General features: G+C 34.1%; 1 protein-coding gene across 2 annotated transcripts in view; it reads left to right on the forward strand.

Annotated features, from left to right (window-relative positions):
• The first annotated feature begins 414 nt into the window (after positions 1–414).
• LOC145249772 (myosin-IIIb-like) overlaps positions 415–20,961 on the forward strand; it is a 223,606-nt gene continuing 203,059 nt past the window's right edge. Inside the window, exon 1 of one of the 2 annotated variants that reach the window (XM_080111695.1) lies at positions 415–848. In XM_080111695.1, coding sequence (XP_079967821.1) covers positions 735–848 — 114 coding nt within the window. In that variant the 5' untranslated portion in view covers positions 415–734. The remainder of the gene's footprint in view (positions 849–20,961) is intronic. The other variant, XR_013863576.1, reaches the window with a different exon arrangement.

The following is a 20,961-nucleotide window of genomic DNA, read 5'->3' on the forward strand; positions in this document are numbered from 1 at the left end:
CATATTTAAGCGTATTTTACGCCCCGAGCAAAGCCGGGCGTCTCGCCGCTATATATATATATATATATATATATATATATATATATATATATATATATAAAATTAAGCGAAGTTTACTACAAAAGTTTTCGCCAAAGATACTAGTTTTGTGAAACGTAAACTTTTTCTTATTCCATGATTTGATACTGATATTTTTTAAAAGTAGTTCCTATTTGTGTAGCTTTTTATGAGTTTGTTCATTTTTCAGCAAATCTCCTAATATATATATATATATATATATATATATATATATATATATATATATATATATATATATATATATATATATTGTGCATATTAATAGATTTTTCCCATGCTCGTGACAAAATAATTCTTTTTTTTATCATTTGTGCAGAAGACTGGAAATAAAGAAGACAAAATAGTCGTCAGGCAAGTTTATCGAGGTTGAAGTAAGAAACAGCTTCTAAATTTAAGCGTCGTCATACGCAGTCGATTGAACACAAACAAGATATGTGACAAATCCCACTGCAATTTGTCCCCTCACCTCTTTTTTAGACGAAACATTTCATCCTTTAGCTCATTGTATAACGCACATCATTGGCTTTTTGTTGTTTTGATGTTTGGTTGGAGAAAAGAGCTCTCCTTGCCTCCACTCACGACACACAACAAGCAGGTTGGCATATCTCTAAAGAGACTTGGATTTTTACCTGAACTTTGAACTAAACTTAATCACAATGGACGATTCTTTCCGGCGAGGCGAGGTCGAAGATTTAACATCATTGTCAAAGCTTGATGAGCAAGCGTTACTTGAGGAGTTACAAGCGCGTTATCAGAAGAATCTCATTTACGTAAGTTTTTTTGTTTGTTTCCTATTATTAAAAAAAAAACCCTAACTTTTTGGAGCAATGGACATTCCACAGTGAATTAAAGGAAATTATTACTCACACTGTATTCTATTGACTGAAGTACTCGTTTCAGAGTTTTCAAATTTTTTTATCTTTGCCCGGCAGCTCCACTGGACAAGAATATGTTTTCATTTTAAATTATTATAGAATAAATAAAGATTAGCCTTTTTCAATAAGAAAAGGTTTACTACAATCATCATCATCATCATCATCATCATCATCATCATCATCATCATCATCATCATCATCATCATCATCTTAACGTCCGTTTTACATGCTGGCAATTGTTGGACTGCTTTTAGAAATTGACACCCAAACTAACCTATCTATTTATCCTTTTTTTTTTTTAATCCATCCTCATCATTCCCCATCTTTTTCTGTGCTTTTCCCTGCCAAAAGACCCTGCTACTGCAACTGGTCTACATTTACTAAGCCAATTATTTTCACCCACTCTTTCATCATCGCATTCGATTTAATGTCTGTTTTACATGTTGTCATGTGTCAGGCAACTTTCAGAAATTGACTTCGAAACAAACCAATCTCTAGTCACGTCTTTATTCATCGTTTTTTCAAATCTAGACTTATCACTTCCCTCCATGTTTTCCTTAGCTTTCCCTTACCAACTAAACCTGCTAGTGACAATGTTATACATCTGTTAACTTAAATGCTCTTTCAATGTGACCAAACAAACGAAGTCTTCTGTTTTGCACATTTCTCCCTATATTGTTTGGATTTACTCTTCTGTTGACGTCATCAAATCTAACTAAGCTTGTCTTTGACTCACATTATACACTCTACATATCATTCTTATATTATCTCTCTCCATGCAACACATATCCTCAACTCTAAAATGATTATAAACGAATTCTTATCACTAAATGAATAATATTTTTAATGAAGTTTTTAAGATGTAAAATAAGAAATGATATTTTGCTTATCATACAGACAAAGACAGCATATATCAACATGTAGTTAGGGTTGGAGAGAAGGTTGGACAAAGACACAGAGGTAATCACAATTTGAATTTTTTTTACTTAAAATTTATTCACATCTAATAAGCAGTTAAGTAAAATTCTCCACACATTTTAGCATTCCCATAAACAGATTCAAGATTTAAAACAATTATCATTCAAACACAGTACTGTTTGAATATATGGTTAAGTGGCAATTTTAGTCATTTAGAACTCATTAAAGCTTCACCGCTCATTCATTTTTTGACCAAATTTCAAACAATTATTGCAGTTTATAGATTACCTTCTCAGATATATTGTGAAAATTCAATTTTCGTTCAGTAAAACAAAATTTATGATCAATTTACTGATGTTCAAAATCGTAAAAAAACGTAAGGATATGAGCGACGTTTTTTATGACTGGCTTCCAGCGACTAGTGTTGCTACCAATTCATCGATCTCTCGAAAAGAGAAGTAACAAGTGAAACAGAGAGAATGAAAAAATGAAAGGGAGATAATTGGGGGGGGTTATTAAAAGCAGACGAATGCCGTACATTGTTATTACATATGTGTATGCTATGTTTATGGCGGCAAAAAATAAGACTGAAATTAAACAAAGAACAAGTAAATTTACTGGAAGCCTGGAAAAAAATCATGGATTACAATAGAAAAATGCGAGCATAAAATAATATGGTTAAGCTTAAACATGGAAAAGTAAAGAACTAGCTGTTAAGGCTGATAAAGAAAAGGACAAAATATTCTAGTAAAAAATATAATAAATTTATAACTTAAAATATTGCAGCAGTAAGAATAAAAAAAAATCAGTTTATAACATTATATAATCAATTCTTAATGCTGCAATGTTTTAAGTTATAAATCTATTATATTTTTTACTAGAATATCTTGTCCTTTTCTTTTCCAGTTTTAACAACTAGTCCTTTACTTTTCCATGTTTAAGCTTAATCATATTATTTTTCATGCTCGCATTTTTCTATTGTAATATAAAGTATATTTGATGGTTCCTTCTCTTCATTTTATCTCCTTTGCCAATTATCTTTCCTTATTCATTTGCAATTCTATGTGCAAATATCTTTTTCTTTTCTCCTGGATTTTACTTATATTTTTATACCGATGCTTCATCAAATTGTAAAGGCCAAAAGCCGCTCGGGGATAAAGATTAGTGAAATTTTCAGTTGACTGATGTAACAGTACTATTAAAGAATTAAGAACTATGATTTACCGAGCAACATGGGAAGTATACTTTGTTCACTGAAGTTACGTTTGATTTTAAGTATGCAGACAAAGAAGAGAGTTCTTTGTAGTGTTCATAGTAAAATCAAGTCTTTCTACTCGAAGAAAGTATCTAAAATACTGAACCGTAATATGGAATGAATAAAACATTTTGATTTATTAAATAAAATTCTAGTTATCTTTACACACACACACACACACACACACACACACACACACACACACACACACACACACACACACACACACACACACTGGACAATGTTTAAACATTGTAATTTCGCATACCCATCTCAGCAGCAGACAAATAGATTAATGGCGAGAAGCGCTAACTGTCGCCTGGGTGGTCGAATTTTAATCCTGGCTTGAGATAGTTGCTTGTCTAACCTCACTGATGAGCTGTAATAAAGCGAAACAGTACTGTATGTGGATAACTATATATATATATATATATGTGTGTGTGTGTGTGTGTTACAGAAGATCAGAAAAACATTAGTGCTGTCAGTTTCCAATTCCAACAAAGGGAATCTATAGTTCCCAAAAGCAAAGAGTCTGGTAAAAAAGACCAATTACAGATTCACTTTGTTTAGATTTGAAACCGACGGTACTGTTGTTGTTGTTGATCTGCTATAATACATATATGATTAAATATTATGCTATTATTTTTAATTCTCCTCATAATCAAGCACTGTGCTGCAGTTATCTCCCACTAATCTTATATATATATATATATATATATATATATATATATATATATATATATATATATATATATATATATATATAATAAAATGATTTCGAATTTCTTATAGTCACAATATGAAAATAACGTCACACTTCTCATACAAATTTTTAACATTCATTACGTAGAAAACTTCCTCACACGCGTCTTCATATTTTATCCATATTTGGAAATTATTAAATTAAATCTCCACTAAACTGATTTCATCAAATACATAATCTCACAAAGAAGGTAGCAAAGAATTACACTCTTCTACAATGAATTCTCCAGTGTCACTCATATGCACTGAGTACAATTAAGTCACCGTTTATTATTTAGTTTTTTTACTATAGTTTTTTTTTTACTATTTCATACATACTACACTAGAAAATATATAATAAACGGTTCCTGATTTTCACTTAACATTTTACCTGGTGTCCTAAATGTAAAAATAACTAACAGAACATGGGAATTTTTTCATTTCATCAGTGTTGTATATCTATTTATAATATATTTAATCACTCTTTAGAATTCTGAGATATGTTACCAAACCACTAACTTTATATATTGACAATGACGTCTTAGCCTGATCCCTAGACTCATTGTGAATAAATTATTTAAAAAATTGAATATTAAAATTTTTGTTTCATATAAAAACTTCAACTAAGTTTCAGCGACAGTTTTCTTCTTAAAAACAATATAGAAACTCGTTTACTATGTTAAAAACACTGGTTTAAACTCAAATAAAAAAGAAAATCGATTTTTATCTTTTAACTACGATTTTTTTCTTAATTTAAATAAAATAATCGATGGTTTCCTTTTTACTAACACAAAATAGAAATTTTCTTATACAGAAAATCTCTTAATAATTTTTAATTACTTTTTTTCTAAACTAAAAACAAACAGAAAAAACATTAATACTTTTTTTTTTTTATCAATGTTTCTTTTTTCTTGTCAAAACCAAAAACAAAACTAATTACTACCACAAAATCAACCAATAATTTTTTTGACTGTTCTTTAAAAAATACAATCTTTAGCGAAATCTCTAATTATTTTATTATTATTATTATTATTATTATTATTGGAACAAAACAGATAATCAATTGCTAAATTTTAAGGACATTTGAAAACGATTGTTTTCTGTTCTTAAAACAAAGCAGATAATCACACTATCTTTTAAGGAACTATATAAACTACTATGACGGTAGTTATTTCAGTTATTGAATTTAGCTTCTTTTTTCTGCTGTAAGAATAATTCTAAACATGTAAATAAATAGGGTATTTTCCAAGTAGGGGGCATTATGAGTCACTATTGTGTATCTTCCATAATAATAAAAGACATTTTGTCAAACCGAAAGGTAATGAGCAGTTCCAATGTTTAACATAACAACATTAGGTATTTAGAGAGTTTTATATTTATAGCTACCACTACTATAACCAGATTTCAACAGGAAAACTACAAAACATTCCAACTATATTAATAACTAGGAGGAATATAGAATAATAAACATATGTCAGATACACAAGCTTTCTCAAACAACGTGTATTTTCATATAGGCAATCTTTATTAACCCATATCCTCTGATTACTGAATATTCTTGCCAATATGGAGCAGAATCAAGTGACTTCACCAACAAAAATATAAGATGATCAGTAGGCCTTATATATATATATATATATATATATATATATATATATATATATATATATATATATATATATATATATATATATAATATTTTAAAATATAATTATCCACTGACACATGTTTCGTCATCTATGAATCATCAGAGTGACCGAATCTAGCAAGATTTTTTTTTTTCAATTTTCACCCCAAACAAGGCACAGTGCCACTTTGAAGTAGGGGGCTACTATTGGAGACATAAGTTGAAGGGGCATTATGAAGGGAGATGAGTAGCAAGATGTTTGTTCCTAAATGAATTGCTATTTTTTTTTAACAAAAAGAAAAGAATTGCTTATCAAAACCAAGCAAAATAGACATTAAAAAATTAGATGCAGCTTTAGTGACTAAAATTATATTTATGAATCATATTTATAAATCAGCACAAGTGAAAATGATTTAAACTTACTATGACTAAACGGTATCCAATTAAATCTTTATTCTAAAATTTCGATTTTAAGGGAAAAGGGGGTAGTGAGAGAATAAAATTTGAAGGGAAGAAGAAAAAGAAGAAAAGAAAAAGAAAAAAAAGAAAAAGATAGAGATAGCAGCAAAGGGAAGAAGAAAAAGAAAAAAGAGAGATATAGCAACGAAACTTATGAAAGATTTTAACAGGATTCAAAATATAGGTCAAGGTCCCGAGACAGAGGGAGGAAAAAAGAAAAAGAAAAGAAGAAAAAGAATATCAAGTAATGCTATAAAGAAAGAAAGGGAAATTAAAAGTCCCAACGCTGTATTTCTTCCCGCTTAAATGCTATTTAACCTGAACTTCCAACTTTTATAAGTATTAACAATAGCATTTTAATGAAAATATTTAATAAAAAATGGCAGCGGCACATTCTGGAGAGAACCATGGCTGGCTGTTAAGTTTTTGTTGGAATTTTTTGGATGGTATGAATCGGTCTATGCCTACAATTAACCATTCGGTAAGGTCTGATACTACTCGTGCTGGTCAAAAAATAGAACATCATGTTTTTGGCGCTAAATTCTTATTGTGGACGATCTGTGAGATTTAATTGGTGCTAAAATATCCCTATCATGCTTAACTAACTGAAATAGTTGTTTTACGACATAATTTTTTTTTGTATCAATTGCAATGTCAGTTTTTGAATATTTCGTGTTTCAAAATAATAGAACAATGCAGGTAAGTAAACAAAATAGTTTTTTTATTAACGCAAATACAAATAAAATTAATCAATATTTAGTAGCAGCACCTTTTTGCCTTGATAACAGCATCAATTCGCCGGGGCATGGAATCAACAAGCTTCTCGCAATCATGTGTAGGCACTGAATCCCATGAATTCTGGATTGCAATCTTCATGGCTGCAAGGGTAGTAGGTTTTTCTTTTCAGAGCTTCCTCTTCATCTGGTCCCACAAGGCTTCAATAACGTTCAAATCTGGCGAGTTTGCCGGTCATTCAAGAACAGGGATTGATCGTTCTCACAACCAGGAAGACGTGGTCTTGGCAGAGTGTGCCGGTGCCAAGTCATGTTGAAAAATGATGTCTGTAGCCTCCCTGTCAAACTGGTTATCCAACACTGGCAGTAAATTAGCTTCCAGTATATCTTGGTACACTTTTGCGTTTACAGTTCCTTTGATGAAGCATAAATTACCAACACCTTTAGCACTCATACAGCCCCAAACCATGCAAGACTGCGGGAACTTCACAGACTTCTTAACACATTCTTGGTTATACCGTTCCGTGGTTCTTTGCCAAACACGTGGCCCTTGGTCGCCGAAGGAGATACAAAATCGAGACTCATCTGAAAAGATCACACGCCGCCATTCGTCTGCAGTCCAGGTTTGGTGAGCAGTTGTCCATCGCAGCCTCTTCAACATCTGCTTCTTGTTAAGGAGCGGTTTGGTGGCAGCTATACGATTTCGGTATCCCAGTTGCCGGAGCCTTCGTCAGCACCAGAAGCCTGTTTCCACGCTTCAGTGATGTGACTTGTTGATTGGAATCGACTGTTCTTTGCCACCTTGTTCAGTGCCCGCTCTTGTCTTTTGGTGGTGCCTTTCTTTTGTCCGCATTTCTTGCGGTTGCTGTTGGAAACACTCTCAGCACCTTTCCGGAGCACTTTGGTCATTGCTGATCTTGAACATCCTACCTTGATTGCGATTTCCATGTGCGTCTTTCCTTCTGCCCGCAAATCAAAGATATGCTGCTTCTCAGGCAACGATATGTCTTTAGAGCGACCCATAATGATAAAGTATTATTAAATCGCTTTCAAAATCTTTTTAAACATGTAAAGCTTGCGTAGAGTGAGAGCTTCTTTTTTTCTGACTTGGCAAAAAGCAAATGGCGGCCTCCAATGTTTCAACTTGTAACCAGACTCAGGGGAAGTCACCCTCATTGGTATCTTTCCAAGAGGAGTCCATGCTACTATCATGATGTTTAACGGGGGTAACTGGTTGGGCCTCTACAAAACAATATTTGCATTTTTTTTTTTTAGTTTAAGATTACTCAACGACAAAATGTTCTATTAAATTGAAACGTTGACTTTTCTAATGTGACAATAAAGTACTCATTGTCTGCCATATGCACCTCCTCAAATTATTAAAAATAGTTGCAATTGTTATTTACATATAAGATATCTCGCCTGTACAGTTTACAAGTCGAAAATTATCCCAAACGGAATGATTTTACAGTTTTATACATATGTTCTATTTTTTTGACCAGCTCGAGTATAGAGGATACATCCTTTTAAAACATGGAATGTAGAGGTAGATCAGATATGAATGTACGGAAGCTATCCCAATCAGTCATAGAGTATCGATATACAGTACAGTGGAGAAGTACATCTGAAGACTTATTGAATTTCATTTTTATCTTAACTGATACAACTGTGTGATCGGAGGATCCCAGGGGAGATAGAACAGAACATGAACATAGCTCAGGGGAAGTTGTGAGAAAAAGGTCTAGAAGGCTTGCATACTGACCAGTAGTATCGGGAACACGGGTGGGTTCATGAACAATCTGAGTGAGGTCATAGGCAATGACAAAATCATGACAGAACCTCCACTCATCATCTGTCTTATTTTAGTGGGTCAGCCATTCCACATTATGGACATTGAAGTCACCGCAAATGTGAATGGTAGTCGAAGAATGAGCAGACAGGACGAGGTCAATTTTCTCAGATATACTCTTAAGGACAGTAACCCTGCTGTTGTGGGGGCGATAGAGAGCAAATATGAATGCGGTGGTGTAAGCAAGTGCAACCCGGAAGCACATATAAGGTAAATTAGGGTCTTCTCTGGAGATATCTCTACCACACGGGAAGCCATCTTTAATGTAGGCGCATATTCCATGTCCATGGCGATCTTGGGGGTCAGATTTAGATGTTAGGTTAGAGTATCCTTTTATTATGAACTCATCTAGGGAAGTGGTCGGCCCTGTGCCAGTTTCGCTTAGAAAGAGTAAGTCCGGTTTCGTCTCCTGTAATTGGGTTTCAACCTCTGGAAGGTTGGAATGTAGACCCCTGATGTTGGAGAAGGAGACATGGTAGTAAGGGTCTACGTTGGAGGATGGGTTCTAGGTTTATTCATGTTTTTTTTTTTTTTGAGATATTTCATGTTGAGTTTTTGGGGTTTGTGGAACAGGTCGACAGACTTGGTTACAGTAGGACAGAGAGGGAAAGTAAGAGAGAGAAAGAGAGGAATTTTTTTTTTGTAGCACATGATAAGGTAAAGCCGTAACAATTACCCACTAGTATGGCATCGAGAGGCCCCACCAGAAACTACAGCATTGTCCAGAATCCATTCACCAAATGACAATACAGCAGCCCCAGTACTTTACATCTGCTGATAGGACAACCTCCTTAGTGGTTAACCAAGGTTCGGGTCCCTGACTATCAGGCGGGTAACGTCTGCCCAGATGAAACGTTTACCTCCAGCACTCTTACTAGTGACGTGGCCACAAGGATAGACATAGAAACAGAAAAATTTCCGACATCTCGGGCTACTGTTCACAAAGTATTACCGACCTGGAAAGCAGCTTTTTCTTCACCCTTTGTCAGAAAAATCACTCATTGGAAATGAGGACTGAAGGACAAAAAAGGAGAAGCGAGAGTTACTGGAGCTGCCGATAACACAACCACTGTGTATTATCTACTCTCCATTAAAAAAAAAAGATAAAAAATAAAAATAAAAATAGAATAAAAATGTAAGGACTTATTAATATCTACTTAATATAAGTCCGTTACTCCGTTCTTAGTTTAGGAGAATATTTGAAAATAATCTTCCCTCACATAGTTATGCATAAATATTTTATTATTTTTTTCTCGATAGAGAATGATTTGAGCATTCGAGCTTTACCTTTATACGATACCGTAATGGAACTTTCAATTTGTGAGGTCGCTTTTTTTTTGTATTAATTTACTTTGGAAGAACTCGTTTAAAAGCTGGTTAAGAGTAGAGCAATTTGGCTTGGGTACTAAGTTTAGACTGGTTAAGGAATAATGCATACTACTGAGAAAAAGCATTTTTTAGTGTTTAGTTTATAGTGCAGATATAATTTGGAGAAAAAAAAAACAACAGAAAAAAAAGAGCAAAAGAAAGATAAGTGCAGTTGAAATGCTCAGAAATTTAGTCAAATCTGGGGGGAAAATGAATAGAAAATAATGTCTGCAACACATAAGTTTTTGCGATATCAAGACAGTTGGATTTCAAAATTATAGAGAGAAAATGGCACAACTTGCTTTTGGAAGAGTTTGACCGTGCGGTCAGGAAGAGGGAAGAACTAGTGGTCCTAACTGGTTTATGCCGGGTTACTTAAGGGGTAGGGGGTGGCATCTTGGGTTCTGTATTTTTATTCATTTTATTTTTTTTTTTAATTTAACAATGCTTTTGTTTTATTTTTTTTGTTGGCTTTAACTACCTCGATAGAGAATGTTCGAGCATTTTAGCTTATATAAGTCCGTTACTTCGTTCTCAGTTTAGGAGAATATTTGAAAATAATCTTCCCTCACATAGTTATGCGTAAATATTTTATTATTTTTTTTTCTTTTTGGCTTTATCTAACCTCGATAGAGAATGATTTGAGCATTCGAGCTTGTCAATGACGACCAAATCCGGACGATTATGTTCCAATTGCTTGGTCGTTATGACACTTTTGTCCCACCATACCTCTACATTTCCACCCTCACTTGTTCTCATTTCATCAGGAACCTCCTCAAACCACTTTCCAGCACACTTCACCTCAACCTTCTTACACACCTCCTAATATATTCGGAGTCCCATGCGATCGTTTCTTTTGCGGTACTCTCTCTGGGCCAGTCCACTACACTCTGCTGCAAGGTGCGCAATTGACTCTAATAATAATAATAATAATAATAATAATAATAATAATGGAACTACCCAACCAAACAGAAATGAGGGCACTAGGAGAACAAGACGACTATAAATACTTGGGAATTCTGGAAGCGGACACCATCAGAGCAACAGAAATGAAAGAGAAAATTGGAAAGGAATACCGCAGGAGAACAAGAAAACTCCTGGAAACGAAATTATATAGCAGAAACCTAATAAATGGTATAAATACACGGGCAGTATCACTAGTAAGATACTCTGGACCGTTTATAGGGTGGACAAAAGAAGAACTGAGACAACTCGACCAGAAAACCAGGAAACTCATGATTATGCATAATGCACTACACCCAAAGGACGGTAAAATTTGGATTTACATTTTTGGATTTTACCGTCATTGGATACTTTACCTTTCACCAGACTATCCATTCACGTGGAATCACCTTTTTCTTCAGCATATTTCCTCTGCTTCACTTTTTGTTATCAAGTAAGATCTTTGACTTACTTGCAGTTTCATCAAATACTTTTGTATGCAAACTCCGATCCTGCATTTTGCTAATTCCTACCCTCTGATGAGAAGGAAAGTATTTCTTCGAAACTCCACCGATTAAGGACTATCCACTCATTAAGTGTTTCCTTTTCAAATTAAATATGTTTTTAACTCTTTTTAAAAGTGTTTTTTAACATGTTTTATTAACTATTTCTCTTATTATAAGCTCTATTTCCTATTTGGTTTTATCGAGCTTTTACATCTGGTTGAGATTACTTTATAAATATTAATACTTTAATATTTATAATATACTTTAGTTTTACCATCTTGGATCATTTTGGTAAATTTAATTGTAATTTTTATTTTATATATATATATATATATATATATATATATATATATATATATATATATATATATATATATATATATATATGAATTGTTTTACTACTACTACTGCTACAACTACTACTACCAGCATAATACATGTATAATCCATCAAACTCTCTCATGCTGTTCACCACGATTTGCCTGATTGGTTAGCATTAGTCATCAAATTTCTATTTTAAATAAAACCCAAATAATTATTCATAAAATTGTTTTGTTACTATTTATAAAAACCCAATGACTGCGCAGCACTAATTTTTTGGTATCAAAACAAAGTTTAATCAAATTACCATTTTAATTTCTATGTGATATAAACACTGCCAGCTGATTTTAACCCTTTTCCATAAAATATATATATTTTTTCTGGAATGGTGAAATAAGCATAAAACTAAATATGCCTTGTATTGTTTGAATTATTCGAAATACTTTTCTCATCTTGGAGATTATTTTCACAGCCCTTCCGGCTTTCATCTGGTGTGTCTTGTCGAACTCGGGAAGTTTTTTTTTTATGCCAAATTTGAGAATCTGTATGGAATTTAAAACAGAACCACGTATTTAATCCATGAAGGTAGATTGTTCTCGTTCTGTTAGCCATGACCGGATAGAAACCAAGTAAATCGTAATTGTATTCTTAGTACCATATGCACTAAGGATTGAACCTTCAACTTGCAGAAGACAGTCACTTGGAACTGATTATTACTTAGTACTTATATCTGGTCATTGTGGACACATCTGAAGAAGGTCGGAGGTTACATTCAGCCGAAGCCTTGTAAAACATTCCATCTAAGAAAAGAGTAATAGTCAGAATAATCCAAATAATACAAATTATCACTCCTCATTTAAAACATTCCGAAACATAAATATACTTTTTTTTCTGTGAGAATGCTATTCAGTGGAGTTTAAATCTAAAATGATACTAAGTGCAAAGTGTAGTATCTATTCTGGTACTACACTTCATCTGTTCCGTCCTTAGTCAGTGAAGAGGAAATCTTTCTAGACTGAGGCAATTTAATTTTTTTTCATAATCCAAAGTTTCGCTTTTGGGAGAGCTGGATTTTCTGCACATTAAAAGCCGACCTTGTATTTTAACTCTGCTCTTATGAGGAGACAAGTAAATTGGGACAAGTCGATTGAACTTTATGTCTATCTAAACTACTCATCCTATTGAGTGTTTATCTGTAAAGAATGACGATACGAGGGGCGTGCAATAAGTAATGCCCCTGACTCACTTCCCATAGCAGTAGAGCAACGAAGCTTGGCACAGTTATTAGTTTTTCTCTACATAGGAATCACCCAGAGTTATGCATTTATCCCATCGTTTGATGCAGCTCTGGAGACCGTTTTTGTAGAACACTCCAGGTTGGTCCTCCAACCACAACGTGACTTCAGAAATTAAGGCTGCATCATCTGGGAAACGCTTTCCTTTCAAAAACAACATCATGGCTGGGAAGAGGTGAAAGTCAGAGGGTGCAAGGTCAGTAGAGTAGGGAGGATGGGGAGGATTTCATAACCACATGCCCGTGCTTCTGATCTGGCAACATGCGAGTTGTGGACCGGAGCGTTGTCCTGCAGGAAGAGGGTACCTTTGCTGATCTTGCCCCGTCTCTTGATTTTGATAGCTTCCCTTAATTTCCTCAGAAGTGAAGCATAATAGGCTCCTGTAATTGTGGTACCCTTTGCTAGGAAATCTGTCATCACTACTCTGTCCTGGTCCCAGAAGACTGTGAGCATGACCTTGACAGCGGAGGGCTGCACCCTTGCCTTCTTTGGAGGTGGTGAATCCAAGTGCTTCCACTGCATTGACTGGGATTTGGTCCCTGGATATTAGTGATGGACTCAGGTTTCATCCTGTGTAATCAGTCTTTTGAAAAACTTTGACTCATCTTCTTGGCACATCTCCAAATTCATCCTCGAGCACTCGACGCGTTCTCGTTTTTGGAATGGTGTGAGCAACTTGGGAATCCATCTGGCAGACACCTTATGCATATGCAAATGATCATGAATGATAGTTTCCACAGACCCTGTACTAATCTTGACATCTTGGGCTATTTGGCGAATTGTAATGCGCTGATCTTCCAAAACGGACAGATGCCTCATCAATGGCAGAAGGGGGGCGACCAGGTCTGGGAGCTGTTTCCACAGACTTCCGGCCATGTTTAAATTCACGAGGCTAGCGTTTTACAAGGTCATATGATGGGGCCTTATCACCATAAGTTTCTTTCATTTCATTAAAAGTCTCCTGTGGTGTGCGTCCTTTCAAATACAAAAACCGGATCACTGCTCGACATCTGGGAGCTGTTTCCACAGACTTCCGGCCATGTTTAAATTCACGATGCTAGCGTTTTACAAGGTCATATGATGGGGCCTTATCACCATAAGTTTCTTTCATTTCATCAAAAGTCTCCTGTGGTGTGCGTCCTTTCAAATACAAAAACTGGATCACTGCTCGACATTCAACAGGTTCCATTTCACACTTGACTCAGTTCAAACACCTGTAAAACAGAAACCACAATTAGTTCAGAGCTGTAATTTGCCACATAACCCGTGGAGATATAAATCATTGCACATGCAAAATTTCAGCTAGATCAGATAACTGGAAGTGAGTCAGGAGCATTACTTATTGCACGCCCCTCGTATTATTGCAGAGCGTTCATATGTAATAACAGCATTATTAAGATTGTTGTGAATAAATCATTTAAAAAGGGAAAAATAACAAAGTCTCTCCATACAAAACAACTTTCTAAGAAACATTTGAGGCCAGAGATTACATCGGCCGAACTGTTGTGAAAACAACACTTAAAATGATAACAGTATTCTGAACAATCCAAATAATATAAATTTGTACATATTAGACACAAATCCATAAAAAATGTGGTGAGTGGGGAGATCATAAGCCGTCATTTGTCTATCCTGTTTTAACTAAACGCATTTTGCCCGCTTTATACAAGCATTTCATTCTTTCATTCTTGAACTATTTAACAATCACTTTCCCGACAGTAATCACCACAATACTGCGTTCATTCTTTGGACTATCTATTTAAAATATGCCCAATGGTTTTACGAAATATATTTACCATTTAATTGAAAAAGAATTGGGAAATGGAACAACAAAACATTCTAAAAGAAAGAAAATAAAAAAGAAAGCAATTAAATTCAGGGGTAAATCCCAACCCTTTATAAAAATGGACCGCTTACTGTTTTCCGGTTGTTACGAAACCAAAAACAAGCAGTAAAATCTCTAAAACTGAGTGGAACTTAGTGGGAGCAAAAGGAACAGGGATGTAATTAGAGCCAAGAAGCAAGTCAATAAGTTCTTATTATAACCAATTCCTGTAATCGTTTGAAATTGGTTTATAACCCAGTTCTGTATTTTTATTTCATTGCGTCTATTCAACATATTTTCTTTCAGTGTCTGGAGATGAAAGAAATAGAGTCTACATCCACATATAATAAAAATAAATAATCACAGTTTTTTTCTTATTGTCATAAACATGGAATCACTTCAAAGTTCCGAGTTATCCTTTCATGTTCTATGAATAGAGATTTTATCCATCTGTTTGTCCGTCACGGTTTTTAAATGTAATAAATAGATTAAAGAATTTGTCTTATATCGAAATTTCAGTGATCTTTACTTTAAAAAATGGAGAATATTGCATTAATAGTAAATAACAAATACTGGATAAATAAAGCTAATGCCATTACCATGAATCAAAATCGAAACCTTGAGATGTTCAGTCTGAGGTTCTACCAACTGCTCTATTTGGACTTTCTTATAAATAGAGATTAAAAAATTACCTTTACAAAATAATTATAGCTTTGATATGACGTCATAGATCTATGATTTGCACTATGTTTCAAAACATAAATTTAAATATAAGCAATAATAAAAAAGAAATAAATGAATGGATAAATATTATCAATAGCGTTTGAAATTATATTTATAGTATATAAGGTGCCATCAATAAGTTTCCAAACTTTTTTGTATGGGCATTTTTATTGGTAGTACACAAATGAAACTTTAGTCCCCTCGAAGTAATCTCCTTCGGCTGCAATGTACTTGTTGTACCATTCCAACAACCTCTGGAAGGCCTCATGGAAGTCCTCTTGTATGAGTGTATCAATGAACCTTGTCACACTCACTTTTATCTCATCAATTGTCTCATAATGACAGCCTCTAAGGTTTTCCTTGAGCTCAGGGAATAACCAAAAGTCACAGGGATCAAGGTTTGGACTATAGGGAATGTGAGGAACTGTCTTGATGCCCGTCTTGATCAAATAGTCTGTGACAAGGATAGAGTTGTGGATTGGTACATTTGCACAAATGTTCTGCATCTTCAGTTCCTTGCAAATAATTGTGTGTACAGTTTTCACGCTGACATCAAACTGTGCACATTGTCTCTATAGACACACGACGGTCATTATCCATGAAATTCTTTATTTGGCCAATCAACTCTGGTGTTCTGACTTCCTTACTCTTCCCACACCTCTCATCATCACTCACAGACTCCCTACCATCTTTGAATCTCTTATTCCACTCAAAAACTAATGCTCGATTCATGAAAGAAGGTCCAAAAGCAGTCTGAAGCATTCCATACATTTCTGTGGAATCTTTTCCAAATTTAAAACAGAATCTTACGGCATATCGTTCTTCTAAAGTGTCCTCACTTCCAAATTGCATTTTTGAAATTCATCAGCTGTGACAATCAGGCTTTAGTAGGGTGTATTCCAATTTCTGCTGTAACTGTTCATTTGAATCTGAAATCATAAAAATTGGCCAGTCATCTCATAAGATATATAGCAATAACATACTGACTTTTAAAGTGTCTACGACAATTTTAAATACCAGTACAAAAAAGTCTGGAAACTTATTTTGCTTTAACTATATATTGTTGTAAGTAATTCTTTCACAATTATATAAATATTTAGAACTGCCTTGTTTCAAATAGGATAAATAGCATAAACATTTAGCTGGAAAACCTCTCATCAATAGATTAAATCACACTTTGAAAGTTGTAATCAAATCAGTTAAAGTAAATAAAAGAATCTTCCTGGATATTTACCATAAAAAACGAAGACGAATTTAAGTTCTATGGTTACATACCAAAGAAAACTGTCTATGTTGTTTTAATAACCCTTTTCGGTCTATTTTAGATTGGTCCATCTTCAAATAAGTTGCCTCGTTGTATTTTGAAATATTTGTATTTTTGAAATAAAAATGTTCAAACACGAAAATAGCTTATATACCTTTTTTGCTGTGTCCAGGTTCTTTGCATTTAACGTTACCAAGACGAATCTCCTCTTTATAAACAACTAAAAGAAACCTTTTTAACCATAGCAAATAGTACCCTTTCCCAAGAATCTAATGTTCAGACTCCATGGACTGATATTCTCAAACAACATGAGCTGGAGTAAATACATAAAAATTGTTGCCAAGTCTATTGTAAAGGCTCCCTCTACCGGGCTAGAAACTTCTTACATTTGCCAGTAGCCTATGTCTTCATAAAGCTATCATTCGCCTGTGTTTGGAGTATTGTTGCCACATCTGGGCTTTATATTGTTTGGATGATATTCTGTACCCAAAAGTTATAACACGTAAAAACACTGACATGCTGGTAGTTTTGTATCATTGCCAAGATACGAAATCTGATGGCACAACGTCTGCAGCATAAACCATATCAAGAATGAAGAGCCAAGCAGAAGACATCTGCTGAACCCTGAGTCAAACTAAGAAAAAAACCAAGCCTCGATTTTGCATCTTGAACCGTGTTGTTTTTTAATACTTTAAAACTGAAGAGCCATTTTTACCCCTTGCCAATATAGTTCAGAGGATATAATTTGAAAATTAATCAAAGAACATAATATAACAATACTCCAACAACAACAATATCATAGTTCAAGAATTCACTTGAGTATTGGCACTATATTCCTTTTGGTTACTCTTTTTCAAGGTTTTTAAAAAATGCAGAAAAAATACATTGACATCGTCTAATGAATTCGTTTGTAGTTTTGTCGATTTTCTGCAGAAGCATTTAAAACACAAATATTATGGGTTCTATCTAAATGTCTGAAAATCTTGTGCTATTAGGCAACCCCATATTTGTGAGTAATATTCGGTGCCACAAAACTGTTCAGAACTGACGGACGGAATGGCTAGGAGAAGGATAGTCGTCGTCACCTCTTGACAGCATAAAAAAGGCTGCATAGAGGCATGAAGAATAGAAATCTGTTTCTGAAATTTAATTTATTGGTTTTGAAAGAAGACTTCAGACAAAATATAAATATGAAACCATATTTAAAAAAAATGAAAACTATATTGAACTTCATATATGATTGTCCTGAGATGATGATGATGATAATAATAATAATAATAATAATAATAATAATAATAATAATAATAATAATAATAATAATATAAGTTAGTCGCAGTCGTTTGTGGTAGAAGTGCGCGGGTTCATGTTATTAAATGGCTATTGATAAGAAAGTAAATTATTTCATTCAATGGTTATTTATATGGACTTGATGCAGGTCATGTTTCGGAATTTTTGAGATGACGATTCATCTATTATTTGGATTATTCAGACTACTGTTCTCATCTTGAGTGTTATTCTCACAACGTTTTAGCTGATGTAACCTCTAACCTTCTTCAGGTGCATCTTGTTGAACTGGAACATCTTTCTGTCGAACCCAGGAATCTGCACGGAAGTTTGAATGAAACCCTTTATCTAATCCACTGGAGTAGCATGCTCTCATTCCATCAACCATGGGTGGGTAGTAATTCACAATTGTATTCTCAATATCGTTTAGTGGATTAAATAAAGGATTTCGTTTGAAATTTCATGCAGATTCAAAAGTGTGATAGAAAGATTCTCCAGTTTGACAAGATACACGTGAAAGAGGTCGGAGGTTACATCGGCTGAAACGTTGTGAGAATAACACATGATAAGAACAGTAGTCTGAACAAGACAAATAATACAAATTATCAATTCTCATCGCAAAATTTCAAAAGCATAATAAGAATTCGTAATTCGTAATATTTGGATTATTCAAACTACTCCTCTCATATCCGATGTGATTCTCACAAAGTTTCGGCCGATTTAACTTTTGACCTTTTTTTCAGGTGCATCTTTCTGTCAAACTTTATGCAATTTCGCAAAAAAAAAAAAAAAAAAAAAAACATCCAAGACGATACCTTTCTCTTGTTCCATCAGCTATGACTGGGTAAAAATCCAATAATTTGTAATTGTAGTATTATTATGATCCACAATGGGGACTGAACGTTCAATCTCCAGAAGTCTGTCCAATAGATGTAATAAGGAGTTCTGTTTGAAAATTCATATAAATTCCCGAATTCGACTGAAAGATTCTCGAGTTAGACAAAACACACCTGAAGAAGATGGGAAGTTACATTAACCCAAATGTTATAAGAATAACATCCAAAATGAGAATAGTTTGAAAAATCCAAATAATATGAATTGATGAATTTAGTTGTAGATGAAAAATTAAATGTAAAATTCTTAATTTAAAAATATATGTTAGTTATAATTATTCTTATAATTAATTGTCACTCCAAAATCTGGAAACGTAATTAACAGTACGCACTATGTTAAAATGAACTCAAATGTAATTAGAAACTATAAAGTTATAAATAAATTTACACTGTTGAACATAAAGTGTGCATATAACTGCTTTTTACGATAAAATTTGGAAACAAATCAAATCAAATTTATTGGTAAAAATAGAAAACTGAAACAAGCCATGTCAAAGGCCATGATGCACCCAGCGTTACCTTGAACAGTTTCACCGTTTACATGCTGACTATGACTTTTGGCAGCTTGTTCCACAGTGCAACTACCAAAACTGAAAAAGACGATTAAGCTGAAATCTTAAATAAAGCTTGTTTGAATTTCCACGAAGCCGTCTTTATGGAGTTAATGTAAAATAAGTCACAGTATTTGCAATTTAGTTAAAGTTTAAGTTTCTTTTTATAAAATACTAGCATTTCAGCCCGGCGTTGCCCCGGGTGTTTGGATGTGTATGTTGAATAAAAAAAAAAAGTGGTAGTAGGAAGGCAGGCTCGAACCCGTACCGTGAAGGAGGAAAAGAACGGGGTAAAACCTAACGTTTATGCTGTTACGACCACCGCCAAACCGGAAGCGACATTTTAAAAAATTAAGGCTAGACAATCTAAAGGAAAGGATAACTTTAAAAAATATCGGCGAAAAAAGTGACCCCCCCCCGCTGTAGAAAAGTGCCTAGTTGAAGGGGAAGATATTAATGCTTTTAGCCAAATTTTCGATATTTGTCGTATGAAAGGTCGAACTTCCAAACGATACTGATCTTGGTAAAATCCGTCGCCTCTATTGAAAGTTTAAGGCAGACTTGCAAACAGACATACATACATACATTTATATATTGGTAACTAAAAGTTTTCGACCCAAACTGATGAAAAAGCTTGCCCTATCTCTGAATATCCTTTATGTTAAATTTCAAATATTTAGACCAGAAATTGTCTGAGTAATTTGGAAGAGACCGCAGAGTCAATCTTTTTTAAACTTTGACCCCTATTATGACCCCTTAAAATTTATTGTTTTGGGCTCAAATCAAGTTATTAAGTTAGATCCATGTCCAAGGAACCTATATCTAAAATTTCAAGTGCGTAGACCCAAAATTGTCGGAGGAGTTTGGTAGAGTTCTCAAAGGTCAAATCGTTGAACTTTGATCCCTTAATCGCCAAATTTCTGGCCAAACACCGATCACATCGATTCTCCCAAATCTCAGTACCCTGTATATCAAATTTCAAGTCTGTAGACTAAAAATTGACAGAGTTATTGCGTAGGAAAATGTACACACACAGACACACAGACACGTTCACTTTTATATATATATAGATCACATGTACTAATTAATAGAACATTACCACTATTGGTGTAAGTAATGCGATAAGGTATAAAAATGAAATCTGGCCAATGAGAATCGAGGACATGTAAGAATGATGCAATGGATGTGTAACGTGATTTTTAAAGAAAGACTTAGTTCTGATGATCTCAGAGAAAAATTAAATCTGGTTAATATTGAAGGATGTATGCTGAACAGGAGGCTTTAACAGTATACGTTGAAAGATTGATTTTATTTTCCCTCCCATAATAGAAAGATTAGACACGAGGTTGAGAAAAGTGGAATTTGAAAAGCTAACACCATAGAGAAAGAACACTCTAGCGGAGTCAAATTGCCTGAGCAGCTCCGATAGCATTATCCTATAAGGGCGCCTCAC

The sequence above is a fragment of the Euprymna scolopes genome, chromosome 28, assembly GCF_053919585.1.
Source record: "Euprymna scolopes isolate OS-2025 chromosome 28, ASM5391958v1, whole genome shotgun sequence".
NCBI classification, from domain to species: Eukaryota; Metazoa; Mollusca; class Cephalopoda; order Sepiida; family Sepiolidae; genus Euprymna; species Euprymna scolopes.